The sequence below is a fragment of the Ciconia boyciana genome, chromosome 3 (assembly GCF_034638445.1).
Source record: "Ciconia boyciana chromosome 3, ASM3463844v1, whole genome shotgun sequence".
Taxonomy (NCBI): Eukaryota; Metazoa; Chordata; class Aves; order Ciconiiformes; family Ciconiidae; genus Ciconia; species Ciconia boyciana.
The window spans coordinates 28,414,544-28,432,980 of record NC_132936.1 but is presented as its reverse complement, the minus strand read 5'-3'; the positions used below and the strand labels follow the sequence as shown (position 1 = coordinate 28,432,980).

At 38.4% G+C, this 18,437-nt stretch overlaps 1 protein-coding gene across 24 annotated transcripts in view; it reads left to right on the top strand.

The window, feature by feature from the left end:
* DST (dystonin) overlaps nucleotides 1-18,437 on the top strand; it is a 315,224-nt gene that overhangs the window by 117,887 nt on the left and 178,900 nt on the right. For 23 of the 24 annotated variants that reach the window (XM_072855195.1, XM_072855191.1, XM_072855192.1 and 20 more), the window contains 3 exons: nucleotides 743-832; nucleotides 3,729-3,806; nucleotides 6,285-6,377. In XM_072855195.1, the coding sequence (XP_072711296.1) occupies nucleotides 743-832; nucleotides 3,729-3,806; nucleotides 6,285-6,377 (261 nt within the window). Of the gene's footprint in view, nucleotides 1-742; nucleotides 833-3,728; nucleotides 3,807-6,284; nucleotides 6,378-16,569; nucleotides 17,523-18,437 lie in introns of those variants that run through there. The other variant, XM_072855196.1, reaches the window with a different exon arrangement.

Sequence of the window (18,437 nt, the reverse complement as noted above, 5' to 3'; positions counted from 1 at the left end):
CCATCCGCAGCATGGGAGCAGATCCGCTGGGTTGGTGACTGCTGGTGGTAGAGCGTTGCTGAGCAGTAGGGAGCAGTTACCTCTGCCACTGGCACAGCTGGTGGGAAGGGTTGTGCATGTCCTTGGCTTCACTAGATCAACCTAATGTCATGTTTCTTTGGTATGTTGTATATGGTGGATGTGTGAGCCATTGGGAAAATTCACTAGGTATTGGGATATCTGAGGTGACAAAACATGTTGTTAATTGGTGGATGTACTTTGATTAGTAATAAGCTTAAGACCAGAAAGTGTGTTAACTTTTGGCCTAACTCCAGTGAACTTGCATGCTGAGGATAACATACGTCAAGACAAGATTCTGCTCTGTATATTTTTTTACAATTCATTAGGTCTAGATAGTGTCACCTGTAAGTGGTCATTATTTAGGCCAAAATAGGTGGATATCTGGTATCGTTTAAATTGTCAGATACTGATTTTGCATTGCTATGTGCATTCGCTACCTATAACTTCATGCTATGAAATAAAATGTGATGGAACTGTGTGAGTGCAAACATAGATGTGAATTTTGCCTGTTATAACTAATTTGGGTTTGTAAATTTGTCATGAAAACGAATACATTTGAAAAGCTGTGCTGAGGTGTATCTGAAGTATATCTATATATTAAAAGGTAATTGTGTTAATATGAGTGTGAATGCTCTGGTATAAATGGGGATCTTATATTTTATTTTTGCATTTATCTGTGCAGGTTCGAAAGCATGTGAATGACCTATATGAAGACCTAAGAGATGGACATAACTTGATCTCACTTTTAGAAGTCCTTTCTGGAGACACCTTGGTAAGCTTTTAGATCAGAATGCAGTGGTTCTAGTTTGTTATATATACATTTACTCTGTTTGTTAACTCTTTGCGTATTGACCGCTGGAGATTTCTTTGTTATTTTCCATAATCTGTGACTTGATACCAAAGACACAAGTTGTATTTCTGTTGGTAAAATATTCCACTGTGAATTCTGTGGGGGAATGCAATCTGTTCTCTTCATTTCTTGTGGTCAGTGAGACTTCCTTTCTTATTAGGGTAATGCGCTGTTTTTTCTGTTCTTCCCTTTTCTTTACAATTTTTCTTTTAACAAGTATTGGATGCTTAATATCCCTTCACATTAAAGGGAGTAACTTACAAATAGCAAGGATAAAATGTCCCTGAAATTGTCTAACACACTCCTCAGGTGTCATTTCCTTTCTTTGTGAGCATTACTTCCCTTGCTTGGTATTTGTTCTCTTCATTATGTTCTTCTTTTCATGCTCTTCTTTTCATTTGTGGTCTGTCTTGTGTCTTTGCTGTCCTGTCTCCTGTCTGTTATATTCATTAGCCAAGAGAGCGAGATTTTTTGAAGACCTTACGGTTGGTGAGTTCAACAGAAGCATGCGCAAATGAACAGCATGAGGATGTGGAGGATGAGGATAAGGGGGTAGGTGCCGACCCCCATAACTGTACTAACGTAGTGTTTGAAGTGTGGTGTCTGCTAATGTTAATTCTTAGTTTGGTGTGCTGCAGTAGTGTGCTGTAGAAAGGATAATATAACTCACGTTGGTAAACCAGGATACATGTTTATAATGGAGGTATGGTAAGGACAAATTTTTATTCAGCCTTTTTGAGAACAGCTAAAATGCAAAGGTTTAAGATTTCTATTTGTTTTCTTTCATTAAACTGTACAAAACCATGGTGCAAATGTGTACTGGGCAACATTATCAAGATGTTACAGAACAATCTTTTTAAAATAATAAGTAGGGAAATACTGTAATTCCATTAAACCAAGATATTTTACTTGCAATTGGTATTGCCCATATACAAGTAATTTTGACAAAGGCTTGAAGGCTCTCTGTAGTGAAGTCAACGGCAACAACTTAATTTGTCTTAATTAGAAGAATCAGTCTACTGCACCCGTGGTGTATGTGACATAATATTGGATAATATTTTGAAATGAGGTAATTTAGATATGCAGATCTATTTCTTAGAATTTGTGAAATGTAACAGTTACTATTTTTTTCAAAGCAGATATGCAAAGTAGAAGTTCATGACAGCTCTGTCTAGTGCCTTGGGTACTAAGTATACGGATGGTTTGCAGGGTTTATCTTTCTGGCAACAAATGCTGAATTATTGTTTCACTGTATTTTAACTATCCAGAAGGGAAATATTTACTTATAAAGTGTAAAATGCTGAGTGCTTGTTAGTCCAAGTGAGCTGTTTCATGCCTTTGTAGATCTCGCATTATTAGCGTTTGCTAAAGCAACTTGCTGTCATAGGGCCCAAGTGCCTTCTTGGCTCCCTGTGTGTTGTGCTGTAGTTGTGATTTCAGTGGAATTTGTGTGCTTTTTTTCTGGGGCATAACATAACTCAAAATGCTGCGTTTTAGCTGTACATTGAAAAAAAATATTTCCCCTCTGAGATGCTATACCTAAATATATAGTTGGGGATTTATTATACCCGCTTTGATGTGGAAAACCAAGTTCCAGGTCTGCAGTCCTTCATTCCATCCAGGGAAGCTACTCGGTAGCGAGGGCTGCAGGGCTTGATCCTGACCTATTGGTGTGAAAAACAAGGGGCTAATTTGAAGATTCTGTAAGGGTTCTATGGAAATTAAAATTCTTTGTGTTTTAGTTTATGCTTCTTATTCAACTCCATTTTCCCATGTTTCCTTTTGCCAAGCATCTGATACTCCACAGGGCGGGATGGGGGAAAGGCAGTTGAGGAAGGCTTGGGCTTGTATCGGTGTGTTTCACAGTGGTTGTCTGAGGAAATACTTGTATTCATGGCTGGTCCCTAGCAATTATAGTCTGCTTCAGTTTATTGCTGTGAAAGTTTGTGAAAAATCTGAAATAAGGAAGAAGAGTAGAAGGATTTGGATACAATGATGATGATACAAATTTAACTGCTTTCCCATTGCTGATCTGTGACAGCTAAGTAAAGTATGCTTTTTCTGTGTGGTGATTCTTCTTGGTGCGTTTACACTAACTGCATGCAGTTTTGCCATGTTTCCATTAACACACCACTCATGCTTTTTTTACAGTTTCTTCTTGCTAGTTTTGACTTTGCTTTGAGAAGAGTGACTTGTTAGGTTTTTTCACGCTTTATAATGTTCTACCCAAGTCAAGAGCTTAAACTTACACTCTAAGGCTGTATATGTTGTATTGTTCTGTTTGGAGGAAGGTATTATCTTTATTAGATACTTAAAATAAATATGTATTGATATCATAATGATTATGCAGTCATACCATAAGTAAACAACATTAAATCATAAAGTTGCATACAGAGGTAAGCTTTTCCATCATAGAATTTACCAGAACAACATAAAGGTCCATGACATCACTTATATTTTGCTTTGCTTAATATAAATCTTTTATGATAATATATTGCAGTTTGTTTCTGTAGGGAGATTCATGAAGGGCCTTTTTTAGCCCTCTTGGCCTAAATAGTACTTTACAGGGAAACAGCTATCAGCCTGCACGGATCAAAGTTGCAGTTTGGGACCACTGATCTCTCTTGCCATTCACTGTGCTAAAAAATTTAAACTACAGTTTAAAAAAAAAAAATTATTAAAGCACACTTTTCCACCAAAGGTATTGGCTTCATTAAAACTGTAGTGTTTCAAATGTTTTACATGGTATCTTTTAAATTGGACTGTTTGTTCTTCTGTCTGACAAGAAAATCTCACAACTATTGTTTTCCAATTTTAGCCCCGAGAAAAGGGTCGGATGCGTTTTCACAGACTCCAGAATGTCCAAATTGCACTTGACTATTTGAAAAAACGCCAGGTATGGTGAAAATTTTAATTAAAAAATGTTAATGAAAATTTTGTCACCTGAAGCTAATAAATAAAAAATGCTTGGTCTTTTATGCATGTTGTATAACAGCTGCTGGTGTAGGCTCGGCTTGATCTTGTGGTTGGGTTGGTTGAGAGACATGTGGAAAAGGTAACTTTACACCATCCTTCTCTGAGCAATAACATCAACATACTCCATGTGGTATATGATGTTAAAGAGGAGAAAGTTATGGGTAAGATCCTCAGGAGTCGCTTATAGTAGATTTAACTATCTTTCATGCTGCCCAGATACCAGCTGCTATGCAGTTTTGGTCACAATCTCATTTTTAGTGCAAAATGCAGATTCAAAGAAATTAGAGCATTGTGTGGGAGTTCCTTGTTTTGATTACATTTGTTTTGGGAAAACTTTCTCAAGCCTTGATCCTGATGAAAGCAAAACTGGTGCCCTAGAAAGGCAGCGGAGTCACTTGGGCTGTGGAAGACTCAGGCTCAATTTCACCTGTATCTCCTTTAAGCCAAACACTTTAAACCCATGCTGTGGGGCAGTTTTTCACTGCTGTGAGTTTCTTTACATTTTAATATTTCTTTTAAACACTTACAGGATTCTTGCTTTCTCCCTTTGCAAAATGGCAATATTAAAAAAATGTCCAAAACATGGATGAAAGGAAAAATGGTACCTCCCTATCCATCCCATCCAAATGAATTGACACTGGAAATTTGCTTTCTGATTGGTTGATTTTTTTTTAAATTTTGTTACTTTGAAGGTTTGAAAAAAATATGAGGTAGCAAACCATAGGCAGATAGTTAATTTGGTTATAAAAACAGATGTCTTTTCGTATTTTGAGTGAAATTGCGCACTATTTTTCGGATCACTGAGTGCAGTGTGTGCACCAGGAACTCAATCCTGCTTCGCCGAATTCAAAGCGAACTGTCCTGTTAACCTAAGTAAGCCATTAAACAAATACGCTACAAAGTAAATGAATGGCTACTTGAAATGACAGTCAGAACGGCGTTTTTATGCAGTGAGACCTCTGGACTTGTGCTGCACCATGCCTTATTTATGCATGACAGACCATGCATATTAAAACACAGGAGACGTAGGATCAGGTCATCCTCATGTTTATGAATGTGTGCGTGTCACTGGGAGTCACAAGTCTCCATCATGCAGCTGTTGATTGTGATCTGACGATTTTTGTGCTCTCTTTAGCCTCACAGTTTCATGAAAATGGCTGTACTCTACTGTACAAAATGCTTGTAGGGCTTTGATCGTCTTGGCAAGTTGCCAGTGGGACTTGCATTTGATTAAAGCTTCAGCCCTCTGTTACATGTTTCTAAACTGTATTTAGGAGGGAACTTGCTCAGGTTGGCTGTACAACCTCCAAATACAATGCTTTATTTTGATTGTGAGGCAGAGAGATCCTATATATTGATAATTTTGAAGCCTGAGTTGGGGAAAAAAACAAAGAAAAAAACAAAAACAAGGCATATTTGACTATCTTGTAGAGTGTCTCCAAACACAAAGAGTTTTGATAATGTAGTGGGAGGAAAACATTTGGATTTGTTTTTAATTTCTTTTTTGAACTGTGGAATACACTCTCTTTCTTGCAGAGTGAGTGTTTTTGGTTGGTGGGTTTTTTTTTTCCTTTTTTTCGGTTGATAACATGGTATATGTTAAAAAGCATGTGCATGTAACTTTACTAACATAAACATAAAATGCCTTTTAGCCAAGTCATCTTTAATTGCTAGGCTATATGGATATATAATACGTATAGAGAAATTAAATGTAATAATAAAGTATGACAAAGAAAACAGAATTATTGAACTCACTCTGGATGTGAGTTTATTGGAGTGGCAAAAACCTCAGCCTTTGTCTTAATCCTATTAACCATTTCATGTTTATAGCACTGTGAATGATTACAGCAGCAGAAGCAATAATAATTGTTGTCATTATTAAGCCATTGGTTATTTAAATGTGATACTAAATTCCTGCTTTTATCAAGCCAGGCCATTGTGTTTTAGCAGGCCAGTTCTCCTGCTGCTGAATTCTTGCTTTGGTTCAGGAAATCATGGGGAGAAAGAAAGGCAGTGATAGCTTCCCAGGTCTCAGCACTGCCCTGAGACTGATACACCAGTTACAGATCATTGTATGCCTGTTATCCTTTTCCCCTCTATCATACGTTCCCCTTCTGACAAGGACTGAGGTGAAGGGTATTTGGCACGGGGAGCAGATCTGCCGGCGTAGTGACAGCTGAGGAATCGTCTCAGCTCAGTGTGGGTGGGAGAGGGCAATTCCTGGCGGGCCACTTACAGCCAGAATGCAATTCCTTTCTGCTTTTGAGAATTAAAAAAACCAACAGAGTAGGCTCAGGAAGTGAGTAATGCATCCTTTATAGTCATGCCTCTGTAATGCGGTATGTATTGGTGGCATATTTATTTCAATTTTGTCTGTATTTTCTTTCCACGATGACAGGTGAAACTGGTTAACATTAGAAATGATGACATAACAGATGGGAATCCCAAATTGACTTTGGGGTTGATATGGACCATAATTTTGCACTTTCAGGTAAGTCTAGTTTTGCTTGACGGTATGTTTTCGGTCAGATTCTTGCATGCATTTATGATGAATGTGTCAACTTAGACAGGATTCCATATAGGCTGTGCAAAAATATAGATTATGTCTCTTCTCTAATGTGTGTTTGAAGGTTTTGATGATGTATCTTATTTTGTGATGTAACCTGAATCTGAAGGGGGGGTTTGTTTGCTAATTTCCTGTCTGTGGAGTGAGAGAAAAATAGCTTGGGTTTTGAACATCATTAAAGACAATAGCTGATGTTGTCCGGTGTTTGGACAAACCGGTCTTGTTTTATTCTGCAGACTTCTTTGAGTATTAAAATATATTAAAAAGTTTTAAATCTTTTTTCATTCTGGATCTGAATTTCTCTGCTGGTGCAAGTATGTTAGCAAGCACTACTCTCAGCCTTTTCGAGCAGTTCGTAACACTTCAGCATTCGTTTTTAGCCCCAGCGATGGTAACGTGGGTCACACTAGGTGGCACTCTGGTGGTTGTACACTGGTGGGATTGTGTACAGTATAATGCAGCCTTACAGTATGTGGTGTTAAATTGCTCCTCAAAATGAGGCTTTCACAATGGCTGTGGCTGTAGATGATGTAATTCAGATGACAGATAATTCCCATTTAGTGACTGCAGCATTGTTAGCGATAAACTCCCTGCTGTGCAGGCATTTTAAATGATCAGAAAATTACATGATCATACAGAAGAAGTGTGGTTCACTTAGGAATATCCTGCGCTGGATTTATGACTGGGGAAAAAAAAAAAAAGTCTTTAAAAAACCCAAAAAGACTGCCAGGATCTAATTTGCCTTTCTGCAAATCCTAACGAGGAACAGAAGACATGAATAGGGCCAATGTGGCCCTGGTCTAAACAGGGTGCACAGCCTAGTCCAGGCCAGGGCTAAGGAGAAGGAGGGTGCACAGGGTAAAGGAGAAACCACTAACTGCTCACCACTAGTGAGGATCTGAAGCTCCCTCAGCTCCCTCCTGTCATGCCAGTCTTTGCTCCCACATGGTTATATGGAGAAAGAAGGCTGGGCTTAATTATATTTAAGCATGACCCACAGAATTAGGCAGTGATTGAATGTTGCTGTGTTTTATAAAGATTATTTATTAAATTATTTTATAAAGATTATTTTATAAAGATTAAATAAAGATTATTAACAGCTTATTAATAGAAGATGTTAGTGGAAGTTAAACCTTTATTTGATGTATATTTTGTCTTTCCGAACCTGATGAATGTTAGTTTTTCTCACTAGCTGAAGCACAGGACATCTGGCACAATTTTGGGTTCTTATAAAAAGTGATGAAGATTAGTGTTACTAGTTATAGCTGTAAAAAATGAAGAGAAGGAAAAACATTTATATAGAAGTAACTAATTTAGGTGAGCTGGTGTGACAAGGATTTCCCCTGCAAGGTAGCCAGCTCTATACGAAATACATAGAAGCATTTAAATTGTAGCTGAAACACACTTACTTCACGCTGTCCTGACCCCCAATAACTGCCAACTAAATGTCTACCAATACAATTCAGATCTTGCAGATCTGTCAGAATAGAATAGACTATTTCAGTTGGAAGGGACCTACAATGATCATGTAGTCCAACTGCCTGACCACTTCAGGGCTGACCAAAAGTTAAAGCACGTTGTAAGGGCATTGCCCAAATGCCTCTTAAACACTGACAGGTTTGGGGCATTGGCCACCTCTCTAAGAAGCCTGTTCCAGTGTTTGACCAGCCTCTCGGTAAAGAAATGCTTCCTGATGTCCAGTTTAAACCTCCCCAGACACAGCTTTGAACCATTCCCACATGTCCTATCTCTGGATACCAGGGAGAAGAGATCAGCACCTCCCTCTCCGCTTCCCCTCCTCAGGAAGCTGTAGGGAGCAATGAGGTTGTCCCTCAGCCTCCTTCTCTCCAAACTAGACAAGCCCAAAGTCCTTAGCTACTCCTCGTAGGAGATTCCTTCCAGCCTTTTCACCAGCTTTGTTGCTCTCCTCTGGATGCATTCAAGGACCTTCTCACCCTTCTTAAATTGTGGAGCCCAGAACTCCACTCAGTACTCGAGGTGAGGCCGCACCAATGCTGAATACAGCGGGATAATCACCTCTTTTGGCTGGCTGGTTATGCTGTGTTTGATGCACCCCAGGATGTGGTTTGCCCTCTTGGTGAGCTTTTATTTTTTCAAAACAGTATCTTAAAAAAATGGGTGTTATAATTTTAAGAATGAGTAGTGGTTCTTGGACTAAGTATTAAGCCTCATTAGTAAAAAGGAAATAACTGAAGAACAGGATGTTTTAAAAAATATTTTCTGTCTTTTTGCTATTAATGGCTGCAATACCTACACTGAATGCAGAAGGGATTTGTAAGGTGATGTAAAAGACACCCTCTGTACTAGCTTGGCATTTGCCTATATACCACTTCTTTTGAAGTATATGGCAATTTAGTGTCATTGATACCCGTATATAGCTGATTTGGGTTCAGAATGTATAAGGAAGTTCAGAAGAATGTGTGTACTTACACCTCATTTTTTTGTCTTCACTTATATTTTGAGTGAGGGAAGAATCTGAACAGAAAAGTCTTAACAGCAGAGTCTTCACAAAGGGGTGAAGCTTCATGATAACAACTGTGTTTATGCATAGAGTAATCCTATAGATATTGGGAAAGTTGGGATGAGATTCAATTTGAAGTTAAGACATCTAAATCCAGGTGCTCATGGGGAGCTGTATTGATATGCATTAAGTGTCTAAATTGTCCCTATAATCTGATAATCTGAGCGATAGAGGCTTAGTCTATACAGCTAGTATAGCCTAGAGTGTGAGTCAACTAACCAGCTACTGGAGCCTCACTCCATTTGACTAAACATAAACATCTGTGTTGTTGGAGATTTGAGACACCCATGTGAGTACGAGAAACGTGACGTAGGTCTTATGGGAAACCTACTATTGTCTGGGAAGAGACAGATCAGGCAGGATAAACTGCATCTTAAATGGTGGTAAACATGTTTAGCAACAGATTTGAGGCCTGGAGGGCTAGTCAATACAGTGGGTGAGGTTGGTGGAGCAATTCAGATCACTTGCAGTGGGTGCCTAGAGCACCTACTGAACTATTCAGTTGTCCAGCATAGGTGCTTAGCGTGATCTGAGATGACACAGCATATCCAGTAGCAAATGCAGTGGGAAGTGAGTTTCCTTAGGTACTGTAGTGTATCTGCTATCCCCATGTAGATATCTTAGATAGTTTTCAGTGTCTCAAATGTTCTAGATGGTCAATTGACTTTCTTCTTATGTTTCTACTTCAGGGTGTGAAACATTGCTGTTCAAGATCCGTTGATTGTACTAACTAGATCTCCAGGGCTTTTGATTCTAAAGATTTCCTAAAGACAGATGGCATTTGAGTGACATGTGAGATGTGCTAGAGCATCCAGGACATGCATGTAGAGTTCTCTGAGACACCAGATCTATGAGAGACCCATGCTCTTCTTGTATGGCAGAAGCCCATGTTTAGGAAACTAAATCCTGCCTCCACTGGATAAAATGGTCTTCTCAAGACCTAGCCAGCATGTAAACACATATATGTAGACACCTACATTGAGGTGTCTTAATCTGAACTACCCGTTAAATTTTCCCAGCCTTTGCAGAAGTAGTTAATTTCTCAGTGAGTCTAAGGAGCTGTTTGCCATGTGATGTTACTGCTTCTGCTCCATCATTTATGTATATTCTAATAACACTGCAACCTGGGAGGTAGTCAAGATGCCAGGGAATTTTTTTTGGCTGTTGTTTGTGGCTTGTTGCTTCTCTGAGTCATGGTACTTATCTGGAAGATAATATTTCCTCAAAATAGAAAATCTTTCTGAGTATTGGAATGAATTTAGGAATGATTTAGGGGAAAGACATGATGAACAAAAATAAAAGATGATATGTGTTTGAGGATTACGTTTCTCTTGCATCTAAATTATGCCTAGAGATGGTTATGGCTTTGTGACTTGATACCCATAATTAGATAAATATAAATGTTGTTTTGAGTTATACCACTACTTTTGCAGCTGCACAAGTCCAGAAATTGTATATTCTTTCCGTGTCCCAAGTAATTACATATAAGAGATAGAAAAGGTGGAATGGGAAATCCGGTGGTTTTTTGAGTTGAGTATGTTATAAAATAATTTGTCATGTGGGTATTGAAAATCCCTGAGACATGTATGTTATTAGGATTTAGGCAAGCTTTCAATGTATGCGTTTCACATGGCTTTAATAATATGTGGCTTTTTAAAAATTCAGTTTCATAATGCAGTAACTAGTGTAAGTTATTTTATTGGCACCTGTAGACCATGCTAAATCAGATTACAGTATTTTGTATAATTATAGGCTGTATGTGTAAATATCCAAATTAATACTTGAATGGCCTCCTTCAACACCGAATACATTTTCACTGATGACATTGGAGATGAGCAACTATAAATGAAAGCAGAATTTGGCCTCAGTAAGTAACCACAATTTTAGTAAGATAATTTCTGTGAAAATTGGTGATAATTTCTTTTCAAACCACTGCAAACGTTCTTTAATTTAACAAATGTTAAATATTTAGAATAATTTGCAGTTGGTTGAAAAAAACACACCAAAACAAAGCAAAACCTGAAACTTTAAACTTTCAGGCATCCAAAATTAGGCCTTTGTGAACTCGGACCTTAAAGAATTTCTGGAGCTTCTAAGTCATGACTCGATAGACTTTTTCTATTTCAGTTTCATCATCATTTTGCAGCTCAGGAACTGCCATGAAACACTTTTCCTTCCACTCTCCTGCAGTTAGGTGTTCAGAGCCTGCAACGCAGGTGGTAATTTTGAAGCACTCCTGCGCTGGTCGTGAAGGCTGTGGCCTTCATACAGGGTGGCCAGAGGAGGAGAGAGCTCAGCTGTGGTGGCCCATTCCAGTAAATGATGTGCAGGAGACAGAGGAATAATAGGGTGTTCTGGGACCCGTGCACCTTCCTCTGCTTCAGCTGCTCTGCCATTAAATCCGTGACGGGGTCCCTGTACAAGAGACATGCTGCCTGCTTTCCTCCTCTCTTTCCTGAGGCGGCAGTGTGCAGTTGAAAGAGCTGTGCCTGGCTGCCTCTCCCCGTTCTCCTGGCACCTATTTCTGCTGGGAGCAGCTGGCTGGCAGCAGCTGGCTCTGAAGCTTGCCTCTGGGTCTTGCCCGAGCTGTGGGTCTTGGAGCCCAAGGATTGAAGTTTAATCTGGCTCTGCTTTAAAATAGCTAGAAGAGTTCAAGGTCTGATCTTCTCAAAGATTTAAAGATGGAGCTATGCGGCCAGTTGTCTAATCTCTGACTATAAGTGGTTTTAGGGTAAACTGTATTCCACCTGGGAGCTGCAATTCCCGGTCATTAGCCATTGCAGCAGACCTGTCATTCAGCATATGATGGGGTATACTCTTCCTGTATTCTGTTCCTCAGCTGAGCTCCTACTTATCTCTTCCTGAATTCTTCAGCAATTAAAAAAAAAAAAAATTGCTAACTCTCAGGTAAGAAAGTTAGTGTGGAGTTCTTGGAATTTCTGGGACTCTTCTGAATCACATCAAGGATGAGAGGCATTAAGGCTCATTGCAGAGTCATATTTAGACTTTATCTCTACAAATAGTGGGATATCTGTAGCAGGATAAGATTTACGAGCAGTTAACTCATCCATTTGATTCTCTTCATCCTTAATCCTATAAAACCATCAACAAGGAACAAACTCCTCTTTTTGTAAGCCATCTCACGGGCTATAAAACCTTTCCTGTTCAGGGTCGTGACTTTTGGTACCTCAGTGGTACCTGAAAGCTGAACAGCTCTTTCAGATCTCGAGTGGTGGTTGCCAGGACAGCTCAAACAGCTCCAAGTATAACCTTTGTTATGTTGTGTGCTGGCAAGCCTTTATTTTTTGCCTTGTTCTCTATCTTGTGCTGCTTTAATTTTCACTTTCTCTTTGGCTTATGTTTATCTCTGTCATTCTGCATGTGACCTTTGGGCTGTGCAACAAAATGCTTGCTGGTTATCTGGTATGCTGTTTTAGTACCGTGAAATGACATGTCCCATTTATGCTAAATGCTCCATTGCTTTTGCTCTGTTGCATAAGCAACAAAAAAAAAGGGGGGGAGGGGGGGAGAAATTTGGATCTTAGATCCAAAACTACCTGAAATGCATTCCTAGTAGGCTTTTGATTGTGTTATTCTAGGATAAAAGATAGCAGGCACAGTTTGACTGGCAAAGTGGAATAACCTTTCCTTTACTACATTTGCTGACTATATGAAACCAATGATAAAGCATAAATTAGGAGTGTACAAAGGATGAATGGTCTCAGCATTTTGCAGACTAACAAATACGTAGATATTCAACAGTGTTGCCACTTTAATGTGTAATAGACCTGTCCCATGTTAAGAGCATAATGCATTTCACAGTCACAGACGTGCTTGACAAGTTACAGAAATCTATGGTTAAATGCGAACTCTTACAAATCTGCATGAGCTATTTCATGTCTCGATGTTAATTTTTTGTTTGCCATGTCTTAATGTTAACCTCTTGTTTGTGATTAAGCAGCCTCTAAGACAGATCAAATTGCAGACAAGTGTTGGTCTAATCCTTTATTCGTGTTATACTTCTTAAGGATTTATGTGCCAGAAAAAGTCTTTTGCTAATCTCCCCTTAAAACTTTCCAGCATTGGTGGGTATAAATTTATATCTTTGGGGTTTTCATTAAAAAACCTCAAACAAACAAAACCACCCAAAACAAACAAAAAACCATCCAAACAGAAGAGAAACACAGCAATCCATGATAATATTTTTAACAGCTTCTATCATCTGGATCTTTGGCTTTAGCCAGCGCTGAGCTTCCTTTCAGCTCTAGTCAGGTGTCTGAGACAAAGCCCCTGGTGTGGTCAGGTCTTCGCTATATTGTGGTGGTTCTCAGGCTGCAGTGGTAGTCTCTTTTGATGCTTTCGAATATCATATTTGTTTGCTCTAGCAGACAGGTTTTAGAAGAAATGTCAGTTTCCCTTTTCTGAATCTCCAGTTTAATCCTCTTGTCTCTGTCTCTTTCCTTGCTGAGACCAAAGTTATGACTTTACAGAATTTCAATTAGCTGAAAGTGGTCATTTTGTCTTTAGTTACTCTCACTTTCATTTATCATCTTCCCTTAACATGGAATATGATTTTGCATAGGTTTTTTATATTAAAAAACCCACAACTGATATAAATGCAATTTATAACTTCTTTTGTCCTTGATCTTTTCTTTGGTTCAAGAGCGTAAGTGACTTACAAAGTTAAAGTGACTATAAAGTTACTTTTTGGTTCATGGAAAACCGAGAAACAGCAGAAAGAGTTGTTTAAATAGGTGATAGCCTTCTCACTCAGGAACAGCTGGTAAGTATTGCTAAATTGGTTATTAAGTATCAAAAATACATATTTCTTACCTATTTCTAGGAAGATAGAAAGGCACAAATACTAATAACAATCTGTAGAGATATATTTGGAATGCATTTATTCCTAGCTAATATTTAGAAATGGTTAAATTCTAGGAATAGCTGCAGATATATCCTGTGCATTTAACTAAATTGACCTGGAATATGCAGCAGTAAGCCAGGATTGTTGGGAGCACTGAGCTTGTAACCAGTGTTTCAGAACTGATTCTTTTATTTTTGCCACCTCAATTTTTTAATTCCACTTCAGAAGCATCTGATTTTCTGAAAAAGTGAATTGCGTACTCTTAAGAAAAAAAAACCCCTCCTGATTTAAGGTATATATGAAAGAGGATGTGCAAAATCAGGGACTTTCTAAATTACTGATTACATTACAAAACACAGACTGTCAGCTGTAAAATAACAGTATGTGTTTCTTCTGACCTATCTTGAATTAGATTTGACATTTTAATGACAGTCAAGAGTGACACCAATTCTAACAGGAATTTTGAAAGAACAGAGAATGCTTGAAGGACGTTTTATCTTTGGAAGAACATGGTGCCATGCTGACTGTTAAACATGTAAACAGTTTTAAAAAAGTATATACTACAGCACAGTCCATTGAAACTCAGATAGTCTACTGTAATTATTGTTTAGAAACCTCAGTGCCTGTGTGTCTTAATTTAAATATGCACTTGCATTGGAAAATTTAAATTTGCAGTATTTTAAGCAAATTCTTAACTCCTGCAAAATTTTTGTGGGTGAAGAACAACATTGGCAGTGTACTTGGGTTAGGCTATATTTGCTTTAATACTTTTTCAATTAGACAGTTAATATAGCATGAAAACTTGCAATTTTTCATTCAAATGCTGGACACTCTTGTCTTTAACCTTTTACATGATTTCTGCTTTATCAGGATAGTAATAATAAGTCTTTTTTTAAGAGTACATAATGTAATATTTCAATATTATTATACTATAATATATTATTATTGTTGTTATTGTTATTATTAAACCAGAAGCTATATCTCTGTGAAATTTAACCAGTCTTGGTCCATTGCACTGCAAAGTCCTGAATCTTCTTTTCTGATGAGAGAGGAGAAAGAGCGGTATATTTTCAAGCATAAAAGCTGTTTGTTTGTACAAACACAGCGATGTCATTTACAAAGACTATATTTTTACTTTTTTTTAATGTGCTTTTCTATTAATTGGGGGGGGGGGGGGGGCAAGTCAGGACCCAACTCAGTCCCATGTGGATGTGTGTTTTAAATCAGTGTGTCCTCTGGGCCTTGTCTGAAAGTTGCTTTTCTAAGGTGACTAGAATACAGCTTTTTACAGTGTGTAAAGGGAGCAAATGTCACAACCGCACCTGTATGTTAAGCATACTACAAATGCAAATACAAATTGAGGCCATGAAAGAGAGTGTCGTCATGGCATAAACGTCTACTTTGAAAAGAAACATGTTAACATTGTGCCTGTATGTAGTTGCCTGTCTATCAGTGGTACAGGGTATTCTGTAAAAGCCTTCCAGTCCCTTAGTGTTACAGTATAAAATTTTCTAAGCATTGCTGTCAAATTTTACCCCAGTGCCCTGAGTGGTCAGCAATGAGTATCTGTATTCTTGGAAATTCTTTGGAGGCTGATCCTACTTCTTTGCTGTATTATTCATTCTAGATCCCATCAGTAAAATGTCATAGAATGCTTCAGTGGAACTGGCCCCTGGGGATAAAGTCTCTGGGTTTCATTTTTGCAATTCCTTTTCAAATAGACAAGGGAAACTCAATGGTAACACCTGATAATGCTTGGCAAGTCACTTGGTAGTTTTTTCTCAGCATGCGAAGCCATACACACCTACCCCTGCTGATGTGTGTTGTTTTCAGTAGGTTTTGTATATTGGTAACACAAATGAAGGTGAAGCTTCAAAACACAGGCATTTTTCAAACCAAGTATGTTGGTGATTAGACGTGCTTGCATTTTAATAGTTTACATTTCTACCTAGTTTTCATATGTAGTTAGACGCCTCTTGGGTGTTATATTCAAAGCTACACAGAGATGCCTATAGAACAGGAGCATGGGAGGAGGATAAAGCTCCATTTTTATAAACGGTAACTTCGTGGACAGTTTTCTAGACAGACTGGCTCTTATGATTTGTTTCACCTTTATCTGCCAGAAGGTTTAAGTCTGCTGCAAAGTTCCACCTCCCAGTACACAGCACCACTGCCGTGAGCAAGCTGTAATGCTTGTGTGATAGTAGTGAAGTGTGATATATAGCTGAGAAATCAGTGAAAAATCACATCAGCTGCTATGAAAACTCCACATACAAATAAAAATTTGACCCCCAACAAGCTGTCAGAGCAATCTCTGATCCTTCACTTTAATCTTCCCTTCTGTGGATCATTGGGTACGTAATAAAAACATATGAAGTGCAAACCAAATCTGCTAACTAAATCCCTGCTATTTGCTGCACTGCTTGCTTTTGGATTTGGAGTGTAGCTAATAGTTTCAAAGGTTGCTGCATATTTTTCTACTTTATCTTGCTCGAGTTACTAAGTGAAACGGGAAGTTAAAATGCATGTGAGAATTTTCTCTTGCTCATAAATGCTATGTCATCTCTGTGAAAGGCCATCAGCATTACAGCCCAACGCTGAAGCAGTGATGTTTATTTAAGAAGATTGGTGGCCAGAAATAAGCCACAGTGTCTAATCAGACACAGGCCCTGCCTGGGCACCGTGCCACAACGTTTATTGCGTGTGCATTTCTCATAAGCAAAATGGCTACGTACTGAGGAGGATGGATGTGAAGTCTGGAAGAAATTACGGTGCAAACGGCAGTTCTTAACTTTCTGAGGAGGATTTAAGTGTATGTAAATATACCGGAATGAATGAGACTGTGCGACTGTGAGTTACTGAAAGCCAAATGGGGAATGTCTGTGGATGTGTGAGGGCTGAAAAGGAAGAACAGTGTTTAGATCCTGCCAAAGCTCCCCTAAGTCCAGCTAAACATTCCCCTGGAAGAAAATATTTCAGAAGAAAAAGGAGAAAGAGATCAACCGACAAGGGACCAGATTCAGTACAGGTTAAAGAAAATGAAGAAAAAAGCCAGTATGAAGAGGGGATTTCAGAAAACACCGAGAATTGTCCCAAGGGTGTGGGATTGGCTGATTCCTTCTCCCGGAGAGTGACAGTGGCTGGTAATGCTCTGCCCGTGAGTACAGACCTTTCAGCTGATCTTGTTAAAGCAAAAGTTTTCCTGGGTGAAACAGAGGGTGATTCTCTTTGTGGGAACAGTTTTCACGGGGATAATCAGAGGCTCACCAAGTCTGATGAAACAGAGACATGGTTAAAGGAACAAGACAAGAGGACTTCAGAGAAACGCTGTGCATGGAAGAGGAAATACTCGGAGGATAGCAACAGGAGAGAATTAGCATTCCTGAAGAAATCTAGTGGTCTTTGTTATGGAAAAGCAGCCAGCTTGGATTCTGCTATCCACATTTTAGGCAGACAACGTGAAGAAACTGGGTTAAACATAACTTCTTGCAGAATCGTTGAAGATGTCCCAAAAAGCAATAAACCTGAAAAGTTTCATCACTTTCTTTCTGAAAGCAAAAGTGATCTGCTGCTTGAACAAAAGAGGTGTTATTCTTCTGATGCTGTGCTTTCCCAATTGCCAAAAGAAAAGGCATTATTTAGCATTCCACCAAACAGGAGCAAGGTAAATATTTCGACACAGTACATTATCTTTGAAAGTTAGCTCAGAATTAGTATTGGGACAGTATTTTTACTGTTACAAAAATATCTTCACTTTGCTGTATAAGCCTTTTACATATGCTATGATACTACAGGTAGTTGTAGGACAGAACATATTACTTAATCTTTTTCACAGGTTAAGTAATACCTCTATACTTCAGGAGTGTTGATGTATCCTTGTGCTGTTTTGCTGTCTGTAGTTTGATTTGTTTCCTAATTTAGGAAAAAGATTTTCCATGTTAAAATGTTTCTAGGAGGTGGAGTGAGTTTAAGTTCACATTTAGTTTCTGCAGTAAACTTTCTTATCAGCTCTTGATGGTCTTGTAATTCCTTTGGGCCTTGTATCAAGGAAAGGAATATTTCTAATTCTTTTCAGTTATGGTCAATAGGAACTGAAGAATGACAGAAATATGTAGGCAGCTTGAAATAGAAAAAGTGAACATAAATCATGTTCATAATGCTCTACACTTCTTTTAAAAGATTTTTCTTCCCAAACTGTCTATATGAGCTATTAATATTAATTATTGAAATTCCATCTTCTTCTGAGGGTAGGATTATTTTCCTTTTACAATAATAGAAATTATTTTCCTTTTACAATAAAAGAAACCAAAGTACGAGCTTAGTTGCAGAGTATCTGAAGGAAAGCAAATTTTTGTCTGTTGGTATTCATACTTACTAATTCAATCCATATTACCAGTTCTCCCCCACTTATCTTCAGCACAACTGAAATCTGTAGGTGTGGGTCAAGTGCTGATACCAGGATCTGGTCCAAAACTGATTTCCCTTGCTCAACAGGGACATCTGAGCTTTGAGTTGAGGGAATGGACATATGCAAAAGGTACTTTCCAGCAAAGAGTAACTACACTTCCGTTGTTTATAT